The sequence below is a fragment of the Misgurnus anguillicaudatus genome, chromosome 3 (genome assembly GCF_027580225.2).
Source record: "Misgurnus anguillicaudatus chromosome 3, ASM2758022v2, whole genome shotgun sequence".
NCBI classification, from domain to species: Eukaryota; Metazoa; Chordata; class Actinopteri; order Cypriniformes; family Cobitidae; genus Misgurnus; species Misgurnus anguillicaudatus.
The window spans coordinates 41,832,501-41,852,159 of record NC_073339.2 but is presented as its reverse complement, the minus strand read 5'-3'; the positions used below and the strand labels follow the sequence as shown (position 1 = coordinate 41,852,159).

Sequence of the window (19,659 nt, the reverse complement as noted above, 5' to 3'; positions counted from 1 at the left end):
AGGTGACTCATCAAGATCAGACAAGTCCAACAATACTTACAGACACACCCATCAACATAACAAACATATGACCTGCATATACAGTAAGTACACCTGGATCAATGTGAGGAAAACCCCCTTTAATTTCACTTGAATTATCAATGTGCGCATGCTCCGAACTACCTATCTATCTATCTATCAGTGTCGTGGCGCGTGTCAAGTGTTTCCATACACTGAAGTCCGACACTTACCTTTAACTCCACCCATGGTGACGTCGTTAAACTTCTCAGGAGTTTCAGAGGTTTCTTAACTTTTATGACGGTCGATGAGATCACTTGGAGAGCTCATATTCAGCGTTGAGTTCACACCGAGAGTTTGATTCGCATCGGAACGAGTTAACATTCACGGGGACGCGGTTTGAAACGCATTGGTACCGATGGCTGCTGTGAAAGCTCTTCAGCAGTGGTGTAAAATCCAGTGCGATGGATATCGTGATGTTTCGATCACTAACATGACCACGTCTTTTCGGGACGGCTTGGCTTTTTGCGCTCTCATTCACAAGCACAGACCGGACTTGATGTAAGTTACAAACTCTCACTGAGCTCGACGCGCTTTTGTGTGGTGTTGTGCTTGGTAAATGCTTAAACATGAGTAAAACCCTTGAGATGTAAATGTATTTATCTCTAGTTTACAACTTTGCAATGTTACTGTTAAAACTTGGAACGAGAACTTGAGGGACGGAACAAAATAAGCTTGAACTCTGACGAGATTTTTTTTCTGACTATTTTTTTAAAGTTTAGGATGAGAACGAGACATTCAATGAATACTTAGGAGATGTTAAAACTTCTAGTTTATTTATTAAGAGTTTTTGTTCGGTTTTATTTTAGCAGTACAATTTACTGACGCTTGTAAATTGACGTGGCGTTTGCGCACGCTTAACATTAGGTTTGTGTTTTCTAGTTTTACTTTGCACTGTTAATATTTGTTATGGAAAATCTCTCTTAGTTGCATTTTTAGGAAGTGTTGTGATCCCAAATGCACGCTTGTTGAAATGTTTGCTCTTTTGCAGAGACTTTGACTCCTTGAGCAAAGAAAACATTTACGACAACAATCATCTGGTAAGAGTTTTTAGTTTTGGTTCGTGTAGTAGCCTCTTTAATAAGATTGTCACGTTTTTGTTGATTCCCTTTTACAACATTTAAGCACAAAAATATGGTTTTGCTACATAAACCAGGGTTACTGTAGTAAAACCATGGCTTTTCCAAAGGTTATCAAGACACCAAAAAGCCATGATTACTAAAACGGTGCATTTTCAATCACTATAAACTTAACATTGGTTGCAAATGTAGAACACAGTTTTAAATTGAATTTTCTTATCATTACTGTCTCCTTACATTTTACTCCGCAAGTACTAACAGTTTTTTACAACCATTTTTTAGGGTTTTAAATTGGGTGCCCCCTGAAGGTTAAAAACATTATTATTGTACAGCTTCTTTGATTCAGCATTGTTTTTTTAGGCTTCTTTAAAGGGGTGGTTTAACAGTATTTCATGCATTCTGATTTATTAACACAGTTTAAGAGTTGGTTTCCTCATGCCAAACATAGGCAAAGCAGTTGGATGCGTTACAGAGTATTTATGTGCCGAGTGCACTTCACCAGGCTTTGTACAAGTTTCAGAAAGTTTTTTGAACACGGGTATATCTTGCGTATCATGGTTACACACCTTAAGTATCTTTACGTATTTATGGGCACTTCCCCCGAAAAAGCACGCTAAAAAAGTTTAAGAACCACTGCTTTAAAGAACCTTTAGAATCCACAGAATCTTTCTGTGGTTCTGGCTAGATGGGATACAGCTACGGCGTAAATCTTCAGATGGGGACACCTAAGGACTTGTTAAAAACTTTGTAAGACTGGACACAACACGCTTAAAGGTTGTTTCTTGGGACTGTACACAAAGACTGGCCATAACTGGAAAAGACTGGGCATGATCAATTGATATGACCAAATTACATTCATAATCTGTGTGAAAATCGTTAAGTGTGTTCCCAGCTTTACGAGATGTTAGGTTTAGTGTTCGGTTGGGGGAAAGGATTAGGATAAAACAACGGTTTTGGCTAGAAGGGGTACAACTACGGCCTAAATCCTGTGAAATGTTGGGTTGGAGGGTAGGATTATTAAATGGAGAATTCACAAGATTTTGACCGTTGCTGTATACCTTCTAGCCACAACCTCTCTCAGTTGCACAAACAGTCCTTTTTAGTAAAGTAAGGCTTTTAAAGCCTAAAGACAGTTCAAAAAGAAATAATTTTTTACTAAAATGTTCTTTGCAGAATCAAAATTGGTTTTATCTGTGAAGAACTCTTTTTAGCACCTTTCTATTAAATAGTGTGACTTAATAATAAACAAGTTAAAGTGGAGCAAATGTGGAACTTTCGACGGTTCTTCTTCTATGGCATCATGTCACAAAATACATTTTTGACCCTGGACCACAAAAGTTTAAAGGAAAACACCTGGACGCACATTAACATTCGTCAACATTACTACGCCTGAGGTCAAAGTGCTCTTCCGACATACAACATAGTTCTCATGTTTTTATCGGCTTAAAAATCGCCATGGTTTATTTTGTGCCACCATAAATTTGTTACGATATGATGATATTGGCTGGGACAACTATTTGAAAATCTGGAATCTAAGGTGCAAAAAAACTAAATATTGTGGAAAAAAACTTGTCCTAAGTCCTAAGCGACACATTAATAATGATACATACGTTTATATATTTACAACAGGAAATTTCCAAAATATCGTCATATTCTAATGATTTTTGGCATTAAAATCAATAATTTTGACCCATACAACATGATGTTGGCTATTGCTACAAATATACCCATGTGACTTATGACTCGTTTTGTGGTCACATTTGGTTCTTCTAATTAAAACCTTAATTTTAACATGTGTATAACAGATTGAGTCTATTAAATACAATTTGTGATCCTGTATCTGAAATCCAAGTTCAAGTCTCATAATCTGATTGGGATTTTACATAATTTCAAACTTTGGCATGACCTTAGTTAAAGGCGCAAAAGAGGATGTTTCCGCCGACTGAGAATCCAAAGACCGTTACTGAGTTTTTTTAAATAAGCGCATGCGTAAGAACAGCCTCCCTCCTTCACAGCCTTCCAAAACACGTGCACGAGTATTTGAACACGAGTGTTTGTTTACCACTGGCATATGCTGTGTCGCGTCAGTGGATTAATTATGTGAAATGATATGATAATAAACACATAAGACGTAAAGTTCGATCATTCGACGCTACTCTCATTTCAACTAGCATGTAGCAGACTGGTCACTGCCCTACAACTACAGTACACGAACAACGTCAATATACCTGAATAACAGTACAACAATAATTATTCCACAAAGAAAGAATAATCGTTACTTGTCGAGGAGAATTTTTGCGAACTGCGTGTCTGTCTTGACACCTCTCTGTTCCTTCATTGCTCTCCAGCGTTGAAATGTTTCTCCAAGAACGACTCTGTTATTCTGACAATTTTCTCCTCTTCTCAGCGACTTAAAAAGTCTTTCTTTTGCGTCCTCCTTCGGGCTTCTTCTCCTCCGTGGTGCAAATTCGAGGAGGAAAGCAGGAGCGACAATGAAAACAAACCGAAACTAAAGACGGAGTTTCAAGCGCTATGCGCATGCGTCACTCGTGTAAAGTTACTGGAGCGTGCACGTCTCTCACAAGGAACGTAATGGCAGTGATTGACAAGCCAGAGGGCCAATCGTTGACGCGATGATTGCGTCACCGATTGGCTGATGTTTTTAAGGCCCTACCTTGTGCACAGATGATGTATATTAATATTATTACTTTCAGTGCACCTAATAAATAGTCTTTTATCATTTAGTAAAGACAGTTTCAAGTTGCAAACATGTATTAAACAAGCATCCTCTTTTACACATTTAATGACCCCAGTTAGTCAATATTAAAGATATTGTAGAAACTTAGAAATGCATGTACTTTAACTAGGTTTTCACAAACTGGTGCACATTTGTTTTTTTTGTGTGTAAAAATGCCTCATTTCCAGTCAGATCACAAGTCTGTCGTTTTACGAATGAGTTTCATTGACCTCTCATAGTGCAGATCTGACACATGGACTGAAGAATGCATTCTTGAGGCCTATTTTGGTGATGTGCTGCTCTGTCAAATACAGAAGACGATTCACATGCTCGGTTGTCATAGACTGTGATAAATCATGCACGTTATTTCCATGGAAAAGAAATGCTGTTTAAAACAGGTCAAGAAACAAAAGAATAATAAAAGAAAGGGCAAAGAAATGCTTATGGGAAGATTTTGAATGAGAATGCCAACCGTACATTGCTAACAAACAGAGAGAAAGGCAGAGAAAGTGAAAGTGTGGAGAAGGCGTGATCTAGGGAACGCATGGATTACAAGGTCATGGTTGACTTGCAGCGTAAGGTGTGAAAGGGAAAGCTACAGTTGTGTGTGTGCTGCTAGCATTAGCATGTTTTACCAAACAACTTTGGCATGTGGCTGTTAGTATCGATACTCAGATTTTGCATTTGCATTCTTCTTAATGCGATTTCAAAATTTAAAATGTACAAAGAAATACCTCTGCAATTTGATCTAGATTTTATCTCTTTCTCTCTCTGGTCGTGTCTGCTCTTGTTTATTTTTGATCTCTTGAAGTCTTCACTGTTGGAAAAACATGGGCCAAGCTTAAGTGAATAAATTATTGTTCCAAGTGCTTATGGATGGAAATGTACCACAAATGACGGTTCTTCCAGATTGTAATTTTTCAAACTTTAAAGGTGGGGTTCAATGGTATTTTAAGCATTCTGACTTATTAACACGGTTATAGAGTTGTTTCCTAAACGTAGGCAAAGTGTCAAAAAAGCATTTGGGCGTGTTCCAGAGTATTTCTGTGCCGAATGCACTTCCCCAGGGTTCGTACTAGTTTCGTAAAGTTTTTTTCGATTACAGGTCCAACTGACGTTTCGGGGGTTTTCTATACGTATCACTAACATCTTATCACGCAACACAGATTTGTTTAATTGCAAAACTCAACAATGGCACGAAACAATTGTGTTTTTGGATGTAAGGAGAAGAAATCCAGCCTTATGAAAACAATGGATATAGTTTATTATTTGGGGTAGGAGCGGAGTTTTGCGTGTGTGTTTGATGCGCTGGATTTTCCCAACCGGGTCACGAGTTGCATGCGGTAAGTAAGACTTCTGTCTTATGTTGGAAATATGCGCGTGCATATTATATAAATGACACAAACATATAGTGAATCATAAGTGTTGTAGAGTGTTGCATGATTCGTACTCGCTCCACCCGCGGTAGTAACTCCTCCTTCTTCATTTTTTCGTACGTTATCGGAAAGATTTGGTAAAGCTAATCTTTCTTTCATAAATCTGATTAAACTAAAGACTCTTCGGAGATATAAAGGACGTCATACTACTCTATAGGTATTCCAGATTAACATCAGAAATGCATAAACGGCGTGTGTTACGTGAGCTTTAAGCTTTTTGGCGTGAAGTGCCACGTGTAAAATCAGTCACATATTTACAAATCTTTAAAAATAGAGTAATGCTGATTCAGAAGTTTGCATTAACATGTATATAAAGCATATTTGGCATGCTGTCCGAAGGGAGGGCTCTAAGCTCGGAATATTAGTCTTGGGACACATTTGAGGGACGGCTATATATCGAGAACTCTTTGTGCTGATTGATTGGATTGCATGATCATGCTCCTCTTGAACTTAGTTACTGTATTGTCCCCCTGACAAAAGATGGCATTTTTTCATAGAAATGCCTCTCAATAAAGATGTTGTCTGATATTTGAGGTTTAGAGCCAAATTTACTAACAGCTTGTGCCAGTGCAAATATTTAGCGGATAATTAGTGGATAATTAGCGCTGAAAAGGTGTGGTCTCGTTATTTTTCTGACTGACCTTATTGCATACGCATTTCTAGGAGTTTCCCTTTCAGATGCAAAATTTCTGGGAGGAGATTATTTAAATGGTTCACGGAAAGAGATTTACTAATGTTTGCACGTGTGTTATGATTGTTATTTGTGCCATTATTTAACGCCGAAGAAAAGCATGTCTTAAATCATTTTGCACTTGAAATGGCTGCAATTGCTGCTAAAAGAAGATGCGTTACAGAGATCAGAGAGCATGTGATTCAAAGCAGAGGATTGTTTTAACATAAATCAAAAATATTTAAAAAAAAAAAATGTATTTGCTGAAGAGGAGTCACTAGAAGTCGTCATACAATACCAGACATTTCAAAACTAAATTTTTTGTCCAGATCTTTTTAGTGTACTATGGCTTTATTAGCTGGGATTACACACCCCAAATTATCTGCTGCGATGTCCGTGGTGCTAAACTCAAACGCATCTCATCAACTCTGCTTATGTGCGACCCTGAACTTATTTGCACTGCGCTAATAAGTAGATTAGTTGCATTGGTCGTTATGGAAATCAACTGTTGTGCCTTTTTAATTTGGCCTTTTTTAGTAAATAGCCCACGGATATTACCACTCCCATTTGCGCTTTTCTGGAATTGCGCTTTCACGCTAATTTGCCCCATTAAGTAAATCTGGTCCAGACTATTACACGTCAATCAAACCGTGCAACCTGATAGACTGCTGTCAATGAATTATTAATAGGCTAAGTGTTTTTCACAATAAGTTAGGCTAATTGTTATTTTATCCAGATACTGTAGACTGCAGGTTATTTATGGTACTGTGTATGTAATATGAAAAATAGTAAAGAATACAAGTGAACCAAACTGGTCCCCTTTGACTTATATAAAAAGTATTTCTAAATTAAAGCATTTTCTGTATAAAAGACAAGAGTTAATCTTCAAAAATAATTTTTCCAAAAAGGTAAACTTTGAAATGAGGGGTCGTCTTTTACTTTCATGAAATGTTACTATAGCTCAGTGGTAAGTCATGGGTTCGAACCCAGGGAACGCATAGGATAATGATAAAAAAAATGTATACCTTAAAATGCACTGTAAGTCGCTTTGGGTAAAAGCTTCTGCCAAGTCACAATGAAAACAAATATTCTTACAATAATGATTGTACTTTATCATAATGTCTAAAATCTTGTCTGAATTTCACCTTAAACAAGGTGCTTACACTCTTAAAAGAAAGGTGCTTTTGCTTAAAGGTTCACAGTGATGACGTAGAAGAACAATTTCTTTCTTACATTTTTTTTAAACTAAAGAACCTTCTCTCACCACAAAGAACCTTATGTGAATCAGAAAGGTTCTTCAGATGTTAAAGGTTCTTTATGGAGCCAAAAATTCTTCTTTGGCATCGTGAAGAGTGTAGACTTCCTACAGTAAGTTAAGTTACATATTATTGTGTTGTTCCTTGTGTATTCTAAGTTAATATTAACAGCATTTATTACTCGATTGGTATCCATTTGCAGTTGTCTGTATCTTGGGAAAGGTTGGCAGTCTTGCTCTGGTTGCATTTTAAGCATTTAGAGACTTTTAAATATAAATATGATCATCAGGGGAGTTGCTAGGGTCAGATGCTGTGGGGGCTAAGCCCCCTGGGAATATGACTCCACAAACAGCGAATATTTGCGTGATAAAACTTTTCACAGTGCTTTAGTTGTCCGTATTCATCTTTAGTGTGTCTGTCTTCATGGTGGTTGTCTTGTTGATTTATTTTTATTTTTATTTTTTATTCTTTTTCCCTCTGCTGCCTGTCACTCCCTCCGTCATTAATAAATCCTTATTTTTGTTCTTTTCGCATTCCTACTTGATATTTCTCCTTAGCATTTTCTCTATTTTGTTGTCTGGCTGACTATTTCAACTTGGAAAAATGTTAGCTCGTATAAATTTATCAACATTATTCTAACAAAGTGCATTTATAGGATATGTTTCTCATCTTTTTATTGGTTAGTTATTTAGTTTTTACAAATATACACATTGTAAGCTGTTTAAACCAGCAGCTTTACATTAATAGATACAGGAGACAACACAGCCAACATAAGCAGCAGAATACAGCTAAGTTAAGCCAATGTCTGCAAAGATAATAATAATTTGGTAAATTATTTGGCAATTTGTTAATTTTGAATACTACCTCGACTACCGCTCAATGTAAACTGTGTTTCATACAGAGGCCTCTCATCTGCTGCAATTCAGAGGAATGCATGCCTGGCATGAGGAAAAGTACCTAAATTTCTCGGTCCTATTACACTGCCCACTGTCACAAAACTTCACTGCCCACTGTCACAAAAACTTCACTGCCCACTGTCACTTTTCTCAAAATCTGAAGAATTCATTGTTATCTGCTCTATAACTCAAATTCGCTCTCATTCCTTCTACCATAAAACGAGCTAGTTGTGAAAGAGAATATCCAGTTAAAATGCTAAGATGCAGTCACCTTAATATACAAATATCAGTTTAACCTGCAAATTTGATAATTTATTATTTTTTTAACTCAAAATACAAAGATAGTGAATATTGTGGTTAATCCCTTTTTTATACCCTAATCAGGGAATGTATCTCAGGGGATATTCAAAATGTGCTAAATAACAATATGAACAACATATAACTTAATTTTCTTCTTCAGCACCTTAAGAACACCAGTGGTCATGGTGGATTTAGGTCAGGCTGACCAACTGAGAAAAAAACTTATATAAGCAAATCATGTGACCCACATCTTCAAGACAGACCAAGCTATAATAAGCGATAAAAGTATTTGATTAAAAAGTATTTTTATGCCCCAAACAAGACACTGAAGAGAGCGAATCTCGTGGTGCACGTTGCCTGTTTAAAAGTTAAATCATTAAGCTTTTAAGCTATTAACAATTGAGAAATAAGTTGTTAATTTGGCAGAACAGTTGTTTTGTTTTTACCTGATGAAAGACGGTGTTCATTGACTGTGTGTTGTCAACAGTGCCACCTGCAGGCCGGAACACATATTGTACTGTTTAACAACGCGACACAACAACGAGCTTTACTGTGGTTTCACACCAGCTGCGTTTGAGGCGTCAAATTCGCGTCTACCGCGTCTAGTTTGCCGCTTGAACATTTTGAGTTTACTCGCTTCATTCGTGTGTGAAAGCCACGCGTGAAATTCTAGTCATCGTGACATTCGAAATTGCGTCTACCGTGCTGCGTTAAACGCCTCATTCGCGCCGCGAGGCCTCCAGACGCGCGTCAACGCGTCTTCACATTGACTTAATATTGAAAGTTGACGCCTCTTCCACGGCTTAATACTGACGCCTCTACCACGGCTGGTGTGAATGCAGCATTACAGCTTAACCTCATTTACACAGCACTTTGGTCCCAGAAAATTTCTGTAAAATTGGCAGAGAGGCTTCTGTGTGAACACAAACACGTCTCGTAAATGTTCTGGGATCGCTCCCAGAAAGAGGAGCTGGTAACATTGCCGTAGCATACACGTAAAGCATTGTGTGTGAACAATACGAAGAAACAATGCCGTGAGGATGTGCGTGTCATTGCAACCAGAAGTTATGATTCCGCTCTTTGACACAGGGATTTATACGCAAATCAACATTCACAATGAGAAATGTCAACAACCCGGACTGAAGCAGAGATCAGGGAGCTCGTCACTATCAGCGCTGAAGCTGAGATCATTCACCAGCATGACAGAACAGCACTTTACGTGCTTCTTATGATGTTGTCATAAACAAAAATGCATGCGCATTGTTTGTCAAGAGGGAGAGAAATCACGGATAATTAGCAAACTTTAGACCAAGTGCAGGACTTTAACTCATTCACCGCCATTGACGAGTTATCTCATCAATTATGAGTTAATATTTAACTAATAAATATGCCTTTCTGGACGAATTTCAAAGTGAAAGTGTAATACTGCTTTTATCCACTGGATGGCGCCAAACCGAATTTATCAAAAACAGAAGTTAAAAAGATTTAATGATTGATTTTAAATGCCTTTATGTTTGATAGTCATTCTGAGTGTGATCTCTAACATAAATTCCTTTACAAAAACACAATTTTTTAAGCTTTTTGCTCAAAATGTTGTATTTTTGAAGAGAAATATCCATATTTCAGTGGTTAAATTAAGTGGAAAAAGTAAATATATAATGAAACGTTTTTTCCCCATTTTGTTTGTTTGTTTGTTTGTTTATTGTTTGTTTGAAAGCAGAGGGTGTGTTCTTTAATTTGATATAGTTTGTATGTTTACGTATTTATAGAAGATCAATTTCCTGCAAGGAATTTTGTGAAACTTTTGTTCAAATCACAAAAATGCAGGTGGGCAACTTTTCTCAAAAGGCTGGCGGTGAATGAGTTAAATACCTCACGGGTCTTTAAGGGATTTTTAGGTTGTGTGAGCGCAGATTCCAGAAAATCATTAGCAGTGTAAATAAACCAAAATCCAAACGATCACAGACAAATCATGGACCAATTTTTATATATTTTCGGTAATCTCTGTGTGATAAGGACTATAAGGGTCTTAACCCCCAAAGCCCCACCCCCTGCAACGCCAGCTTGGGTTACGTTCTTATCGTTGAATGCTGAATGCTCTAAAGATGTCTTTTATTTCCTTTTCCAGGCTTTTCAGGTGGCGGAGAAAGAATTGGGAATACCTGCTCTGCTGGACGCCGAAGACATGGTTGCTCTTAGAGTACCAGATCGTCTCAGTATTCTCACATATGTTTCGCAATACTACAATTATTTCCACGGACGCTCTCCTAGTAAGACGCATACACGCTTCAAAAAATACACTTTATTTTTAATTCACATGTAATTTTTTTCATTACTGTTGCTGAAAGCATTCACACTGTGTGTATGTGCAGTTGGAGGTCTTGGAGGGATTAAAAGACCAGCTGAAGAATCGAGCGAAGAACCAGCTGGAAAGAAAAACCAGCCTGTCGCAGCTAAAGTTTTTGGCTCCCCTAAACCAGCCACAGAAGTTCAGACACCTAAATCAATAAACGACAATAAGGTACATCCTGTAACTCATTACAACGGTCCCTTTGGGTGAAGTGTTGGTGATGAAAGAGCATGGGCAATTCTGTAAATGACTTATTGATCCAAATTAGCGGCGCTTGCTAAGGCAAGCATCACGATTGCTATTGATTGGGTTCACATCTCTAACATGAACTGCACCACACAATTTGTGCCGTGACAAAACTTGCATGAGTTTATATCTGAGCCAATAAAAAATCACATAGCAACATGTTAAAAAAACATTTGGCTGGCAGCACACCTTAGCAATTGCATGACAATACGCTGGCAAGCATTCACAACTTCTTAGCCTTGTGGCTGCATGTTTTGCACTGGCAAGCGCACAACATGTAAGAGCTTATTTTAATGTTTAGTTATGAATTATGTTTGTGTAAACACAGTCTGAGACAATATTATCTTACCATTGAGATATGACAGACAGCGTACATCCACTGAGGGTGGAAATTATGGTAATGCGGACTGTCAGTCAGTGGCTGTGGGTGGGACCTTGTCAGTGTGATGTCACATTAACAAGAATCAATGTCTAATGAGACTGCTTTGGTTTAATGGGAATTCAACAATAAGGAGATGGTGGATTATTTTCATTGTAGGGTTGTTGTGCCAAACCACATTTATGTCCAAACACCTTGTAAAAGTGGATTTTGCGTAATAGGTGCCCTTTAAAACTTTCAAAAGTGCTACTTCGTAACGGTAATTTCTTTTTTCCAGAGAGAAGTTTTGGTCGAACGTGCCAATAAACCAGGAACCCTTAGCAGTAGTTGCAGCGTGTGCAACCAGCATGTTCACCTCGTGCAGCGCCACCTGGTGGACGGGAAGTTGTATCACAGGAACTGCTTTAAGTAAGAATACCTCCTTCATTTACTTGTTATTTTAATGCTCAAAAGTAAAAATGGCTCATTCATGCGCATGCATCACATGAGCAGTGAATCATGAAACTGTTGTAATGGGTGTGTTGTCATTATGATGTTGTAATGGGAGCAGTTGCAAGTCAGGCTATTCAAAGAAGTTTGTCAGGTCCTGTGCTTGGATGGGTTTTTCCAGTTTTTTGTTTTATTTAATTTCACATTCTTTCATGTAACTGGTTAAGTTTGTAACCCTATTTTTAATACAATGGATGATAGGCAATAAATGCTGTTTTTAGGAATGCACTAGACTCCATTGCTGTAGTATTTAAACAAATGCATGCATCTATTACATCATTGTTAAAGTATAAACATGGTTTACAATCATTTGGCAGATCCCCAAAACACTGTAATATTGAGTAAAGGTCTTTACACACCGGGACGTTTTTCGTGCGCGTTTATCGTCGACGTTTAACGTCACGTTTTTCTGCTTTCACACCCAAACGAATTTTACTGGCGCTGAGCCGAGTGAGGTGCAATTTCACTCCCTGGACACTAGATGGCGCCTAATACAAAACAGATATATGCCGGTACACGGGGCGGCGCTGCGAGACGTTATGCGTCTGTTCTGACACTCACTTGTCACACAGAAGAAGAGAGCCACTCGCGTGTAGTCAATAACCATTCATATACGATTTTTGGTTAACGGGCAAAAAAACAAACATGGCTCTTGAATAAATATATAATCTTTGTACAAACAATATCTCCGTGAACTTGAATACATTTTTAAATGAAATCTATTTGATCCGATGTGTGTACTTTTAACAAATCTTTTACAAGCACTTTCTCTGTTAACAATTTTCTCAAATTTCCTGCCAAATGTATTGTATTTTGTGATTTGGCTAAAGATTTAAGATCATTTTTACCAATATACTCGTTTTATAGAGGGTGGGTGGGTAGAACAAGGAACCACCATTTTTGTTGTGCCCAAAAATGTTATTACTCCTGCAAATTGGTAAGTGTTGCCTATAAATATAATGATGCAATAATTAGGTATGTAGTTATTACAATAAGAGGTCAACAATACTGATGTACAAATATATTCATAGTGCCAAAATGTCACGTTATTTACAATTCTTTTTTTTATCAAACATTTATTTGTGTGAATGAACTGCAGTTTGCAATAACAATCAGAGACATGACACTAAAACCAAATAAAACAGGATTCAGAAATGTAGTGCAACTGAATGGTAGTGCAAATCAACATTTAGAAATTAGACATTTTCAAATGTATTTCTTAAACGTATAAACACTTAAAATACATAAGTAAAATGGTATATAATAAACATTAATTTGTGTGAACAAGAACTGGAGTGCAAATCAACATTTAGAAATTAGACATTTTCAAATGTATTTCTTAAACGTATAAACACTTAAAATACATAAGTAAAATGGTATATAATAAACATTAATTTGTGTGAACAAGAACTGGCAGAGCTGTAGAGCAAATAAGTCACAATGATAGAAGTCTAAGTGAACTGTAGTGCAAATAAACATATCTATGAAATGTACATGTTCAACTGTATTTCTTGAATGTATAAACATTAAAAAAATAACTAAATATAAATGGTATATAATAAACATCTATAGGTGTGACTCAAAACTGGCAGAGCGCTCCTTCTGTGCTCTTCTTTCTCTCTTCTGTGCTTCGCTTTCAATTTTTTTCCCTTTAGCATCTTTTGATAAGAGGTACATCTCTAGAGGTTCGTCTCGGACTGTTTTCTTTTGTTTAGATTGGACCTTGTCACGGCTGGTGCTGGATGATCCTGAAGAGTGCTTGCTGGGGCCTCCTCACTTTTGCTCACATCATTTTAGCAGAAATATTGCTATGAACACTGTAAAGATAAATTTAGTTTTCATCAGAAACAATCTTTCACACTGAGGGCCATGCCACGATATCCATGAGGTCAATATTTGATTACAAATGTAATTTAGATTCATGGTATTTTATCTGGCTGAACAAATGCAGCAGATGTTACCTAAACACAGAACACAAATTAACCTCATAAAACCCCACCTTTGGTTTGGCTTGCATTTAAGATTTCTCCAAGCTATTTGGGGTTAGGAAAAAGCAATGAATATAATAACCAAATATTTTTCTTTGAACATGAAGCAGTGTAATTGTCCACTTTTGTGTACAACAAGTTCCAGTTACAAACAATGAAATACTATGGTGCAAACAACAAAACATGTGATGGTATGAAGGGAACATGACATGGTATGAAGTGTTCAATGTCAGTGCATTACATATCGTAATGCACCAATAATAATTTTTTATTACTTGCACAGTTATAATGTAGATTTGCACTACTGGTCTGTTCAATACATTAATGGACTGTCTATTTCATACTCCCTGTTCATTTGCACTGCTGGACTATTTGAATTGCATCGTTTGCACCCCTGTGTACTGAATATTAGAATAACTATGCACAATAACTTAAGCCATTGCACTCTTAACTGTTACAATCCAAATTCATTCATGCACTACTTAAATATTAATTTTTACTACTGTTCTGTTTAGTTTATGTACACATCCATTTGTACATTTCTGTAGATTATGTTCATAGTATTATGTTCATAGTACCACCCATAGTAAGTTGTTACATCGTATTACATAATCCTGCACCTATATGCAATTATTATTGATATCCTGCACTTTTTATACTGCTTTTGCACTTCTGGTTAGACCTTAACTGCATTTCGTTGCCTTGTGCTTGTGTAATGACAACAAAGTTTAATCTAATCATATGGCCCACACAGCTATGTATTGTAATGTTCTAATATATATCACGTTACCTTCGAAATTCAGTCGATGATGTGAGGAACTCCGACACCTTCATAAACCTCCACAGCCTCGATGCATCTTCTTTGTGTTTACCTGTTCCACGTGCTCCGCAAGACCATTTTGTGCTTGAGCGCCGCCAAGTCGTGTTTTACTGGAACTTCAGCAGCGCCAGGCACGTGAACAAAAGCGCCAATATCATTGGTCGGCCAACTTTTAACGCGCCGCGTCAAACCAAAAAAACGCGTCCGAGGCGTTTTTCTGAAAATGACGCTTTTGCGCGTCGCGCTTTTCGCGTGGGTGTGCGCACTCACATTGACGCTCGTTCTTGAGTCACGAGACGTTAAACGTCGACGATAAACGCGCCCGAAAAACGTCCCGGTGTGTAAAGACCTTAAAGCCCGGTTTAGACTGCCACACATTACATACAGCGGCAAAGTGACACAATCCCAAATTTAACAAGACTGACAGTCACCATTGGCGGCTGGATGGTGCGTGTAGAGTGACACCATTCATTTTTTCCATAGACTTTTAGATTAGCGCAAAAAAGCTCTGCCTTTAACAGAAGTTTCTGACACTTACACGTGTTGTCCATCAACTTAATCTTTACAGATAAATACAAAAGTTTTATGAATTTTGAAGCGTAAATGCGTTTACTATAAATATAAAAGGACGCATTTTGTCTTTACAAATGAACACAACTTTTATAAATTTTGAAGAAGTTTTGTGTCATAAATCTCTGTGAAACACAAAGCTTATTTTTGGCGATAATCCAAAAGTCTATGGGAAACATGTATGGGCTTTTTGGCGAAGGAAGCAGTATCCCGCTAACTTCCGGGGTAGCCTAAAAAAAGTCATCCCTGCGGCACTCTGTCTGGAGGCGTTCCTATTTTGTGTTGTCCTAGGAAAGCTTATAAACAAATGAGTAACCGTCCGCTGCAGTTACTGACGAAATGGATTACATGAGGTCCAAGCTTCACTCCTATTGGTAGTCGTTTCGAAAATCGCTCATCATTTGCATAAAGTTCAAGGTTTTTCAACTTTGTTGCATCGCTGGACACACCCCATCCAGTTGCTTGTGTCGCCGGAAATATCAGCTTTCCATTCAAATGAATGGGATCGTGTTGCTTGGTTGCTGCGTGTCGCTTGTAATGTGAATGGTGCATTATGAAAGAGACAGGCAACGCACGGTGATAAAGCCACTGGTAGTGTGCATGCAGCACAAGATGGCTTTTGCTAAAAATATATATTTTTTTGGCAAAAAAGTGTCCTGTCAGAGACCGAGAAGGAGTGACTGAAAATAATGTTTATGATAATAACAACAATGAAAATTGTTAGGATAGTAAAAGGGTTCCACGGGTCCTTGAAAGTTTGTGAATCTGCAACTTTTGTTCCATGAGAAGGAAACGAGGCGCTGCATCTCCCTTGCCGTACAACCTGCGTCCCTGTAACGCCGTCTTTGACAATATTTTAGATAGCGATATACTTCCTGGCTCCTGTGTCACCCTGTCTTTGTCGTTTAGCATTACCATTGGTTGAATTTGATATACACATTCAGACGCACTTACCCCCAAAGTGTCACTACAGTGACGCAGTGTGAGTTCCCTCGATCTTAAAAGGTAACACGATGTAACCTTGCTCTCACTTGAAATGTGTCCTCACATTTAGTCCTTGAATTTGAGGGTATTGGACCTGAAAAGTCCTTGAAAGGTCCTTGAAATTGAAGTTAACTGTGTGGTGTGGGAACCCTGTAGTAATATAAGAGTAACTATAAAGAAGAAAGGCAATAAAGATAAAATAATAATGATGAGAAAAACAATAATAATACCAATGCTTGCATTTTTACTACTACTAAAATACGCATTTCAGGTCCCAGTATGTAAAACTGTCCATGCATCACCCAAAATCTATATTTCCTAACTGGTTATGACATTGATGTTTAACAGATGCAAGGAATGTTCTACCATTCTCCTCTCTGGCACCTACAAGGCTGGAAAAGAATCGGGAACGTTCGTCTGCAAGAGCCACACCAGTGCAGTGAAACCTCCAACCACCCAGACCACACACGTCTCTGTACCTCCACAGAAAACACAGCCCACTGCAGTCAGCAGGAGCACACACTCCACCTCAACAAACCAGAACGAACCGGGTGGAGATACAGGAAAAGCCGGTTCGAAGCCCAGCGCATCTATACTTGGCTGGTTGGGTAAAAAAAGTGACCCTACGCCCACCCATGGGTCATCTGCCACGCCTGCTCCAACATCCAACCCCATTCCAGCACCAAGAACAACACCAAAAACAACACCAGCGCCAGACACTACAACCACAAAAACTTCCCTTAATATCAACACCCCCTCAGAGTCTTCTTCACCTATAAGCATCAGTTTACAGAAGAACCAAGAGGCCAGAAAGAGGTGAATCTCTTTATGAATTATGACTGTGTCCTTGTATAATATTAATAAAACTAAAGAAGAAGGTCAATGGTGTAATGCAGGGCTATTCAAATCTTACCCTGTAGGTCCGAGCACTGCATGGTTTAGCACCAACCCTGATCAAACACACAAGCTAAGGTCTTCATGATCACTAGATAATCACAGGTGGTTAAGTTTGATTTGGGTTTGAGCTAAACTCTGTAGTGCTCGGCCCTCCAGGGTAAGATTTGAATAGCCCTGGTGTGGTGTTCGAATCCAGCTGGAGGTCCTTTCTCAATCCTGTACTTTCCTGTCCTCTGGCCTAAAAAAGCTATAAATAAATAAATAAAGTGTTTACATTTCATTTAGCTTGAATAGCAAACAAAGGTTGAGAGATTTTAGTTACATGCACCAATTACTTTTGATATGCCAAACATGAGGTTTAGGAATCACACTAGACTTGAGCATGCAAATATTTTTCGGACGTTGCTGCGAATATGGGCGGGTAGCACTTCGCTTTTCAGGAGAGTTAAAGGTCACGCCATGACGTACCGGTTTTCTACTAGTCAGAGTACACCAGACAAACTTTGTATTAAATGCGAAATATGCTAAATATATTGCGTATGAATAGAAGTCAGTTTAACTTAAAGTGTAGTGTGACCGCCTCTTTATTTTGAGCTCCTAAAAATTCCTAAAAAAAAGACATTCAGTGCTTAATAAATTTATTAGACCACCACCAATTGTAAGGTTTGTAAGGCTTCATCATGTAAGCGATGTTATCGCGGAAATAAGCCCTGACATATTACACTGCTATTTACTTTATAAGTAAGGTAAGGAAGATTACATGTTGATTTGAAATATTTTTTTTAACAAATGCAGATCTTCTGTGAAGAAAACCGGTTTAGTTTCGCTTTTAAAGGGACAATACTTTTTTTTTGAAAATAGCCTCATTTTCCAGCTCCCCTAGAGTTAAACATTTGATTTTTACAGTTTTGGAATCCATTCAGCCGATCTCCGGGTCTGGTGTTACCACTTTTAGCATAGCTCAGCACAATCCACCGAATCCGATCAGACCGTTAGCACCGCGCCAAACAATAACCAAAGAGTTTTGATATTTTTCCTATTTAAAGGGGGGGTTTAATGGTATTTCAAGCATTCTGACTTATTAACACAGTTATAGAGTTGTTTCCTCATGCTAAACGTAGGCAAAGTGTCAAAAATGCAGTTGGGCGTGTTTCAGAGTATTTCTGTGCCGAATGCACTTCGCCAGGGTTCGTACAAGTTTCGGCTAATTTTTTTCGATTACGGTTCTAACTGACGTTTCAGGGGTTTTCGATACGTATCACTTCTTTATATGGGCTTCCGCCGGAAAACTTCCCCCGGAAAACCCCGCCCAGCCGTCAGTCAGCGGGAGACGCTAGAGCTTGCTAACAGCTTATCACGCCACTCAGCTTTGTTTAATTTCAAAAGTCAACAATGGCACAACAAGAAGTGTGTTTTTGGATGTAAGGAGAAGACATCCAGCCTTATGGAAACAATGGATATAGTTTATTATCCGGATTAGCAGCGGAGTTTTGCGTGTGTGTTTGATGCGGTGGATTTTCAGAACCGGGTCATGACGAGTTACACGTGGTAAGTAAGACTTCTGTCTTATGTTGGAAATAGGCGCGTGTATATTATATAAATGACACGAACATGTAGTGAATCATAAGTTAAAACAGTGTTGTATAGTGTTGTATGACTCGTACTCGCTCCTCCCGTGTTATAACTCCTCCTTCTTCATTTTTTCGTACGTTATCGGAAAGATTCGTTAAAGCTAATCTTTCTTTTATAAATCTGATTAAACTAAAGACTCTTCAGAGATATAAAGGATGTCATACTACTCCATAGGTACTCCAGATTAATATCAGAAATGCAGAAACAGCGTGTGTTACGTGAGCTTTAAAACTTTGGAGCGGTTATTATGTGAAAAGAATGAACCTGCAAATGTCTCAACTGACCAATCAGAATCAAGCATTCCAGAGAGCCGTTTAATAAATCTTTTTAACATTGTATTGGATTTTTTGTCTTTCTTGAATAGATTCTTTGACTCGAACACAAATTCAAGCAGCATCGTGCCTACAAGTAAGAACAGCCCATCTTCCACATCGACATCTGTAAAGCCAGTAGGCCTTAAAACTGAGACCCCAGCAAGCAATAAAACTTCAGCATTTTTGAGTCCAGCAAGCAGTAAAACTTCAACATTTTTGAGTCCAGCAAGCAGTAAAACTTCAACATTTTTGAGTCCAGCAAGCACTAAAACTTCAACATTTTTGAGTCCAGCAAGCACTAAAACTTCAACATCAGTGAGTCCAGCAGGCCTTAACACATCAACATCTGTAAGTCCAGCAAGCACTAAAACTTCAACATTTTTGAGTCCAGCAAGCACCAAAACTTCAACATTTTTGAGTCCAGCAAGCACTAAAACTTCAACATCGGTGAGTCCAGCAGGCCTTAACACATCAACATCTGTAAGTCCAGCAAGCACCAAAACTTCAACATTTTTAAGTCCAGCAAGCTCCAAAACTTCAACATTTTTGAGTCCAGCAA

The 19,659-nt window shown here is 38.1% G+C and overlaps 1 protein-coding gene across 1 annotated transcript in view; it reads left to right on the top strand.

Moving 5' to 3' along the window:
* Positions 1-272: 272 nt before the first annotated feature.
* micall2b (mical-like 2b) overlaps positions 273-19,659 on the top strand; it is a 38,911-nt gene continuing 19,524 nt past the window's right edge. Inside the window, exons 1-7 of the mRNA XM_055206049.2 lie at positions 273-558; positions 1,049-1,097; positions 10,560-10,701; positions 10,804-10,952; positions 11,684-11,814; positions 16,606-17,073; positions 19,151-19,659. The exon at positions 19,151-19,659 is cut by the window's right edge and continues 673 nt beyond it. Of these exons, the coding sequence (XP_055062024.2) occupies positions 416-558; positions 1,049-1,097; positions 10,560-10,701; positions 10,804-10,952; positions 11,684-11,814; positions 16,606-17,073; positions 19,151-19,659 (1,591 nt within the window). The 5' untranslated portion in view covers positions 273-415. The remainder of the gene's footprint in view (positions 559-1,048; positions 1,098-10,559; positions 10,702-10,803; positions 10,953-11,683; positions 11,815-16,605; positions 17,074-19,150) is intronic.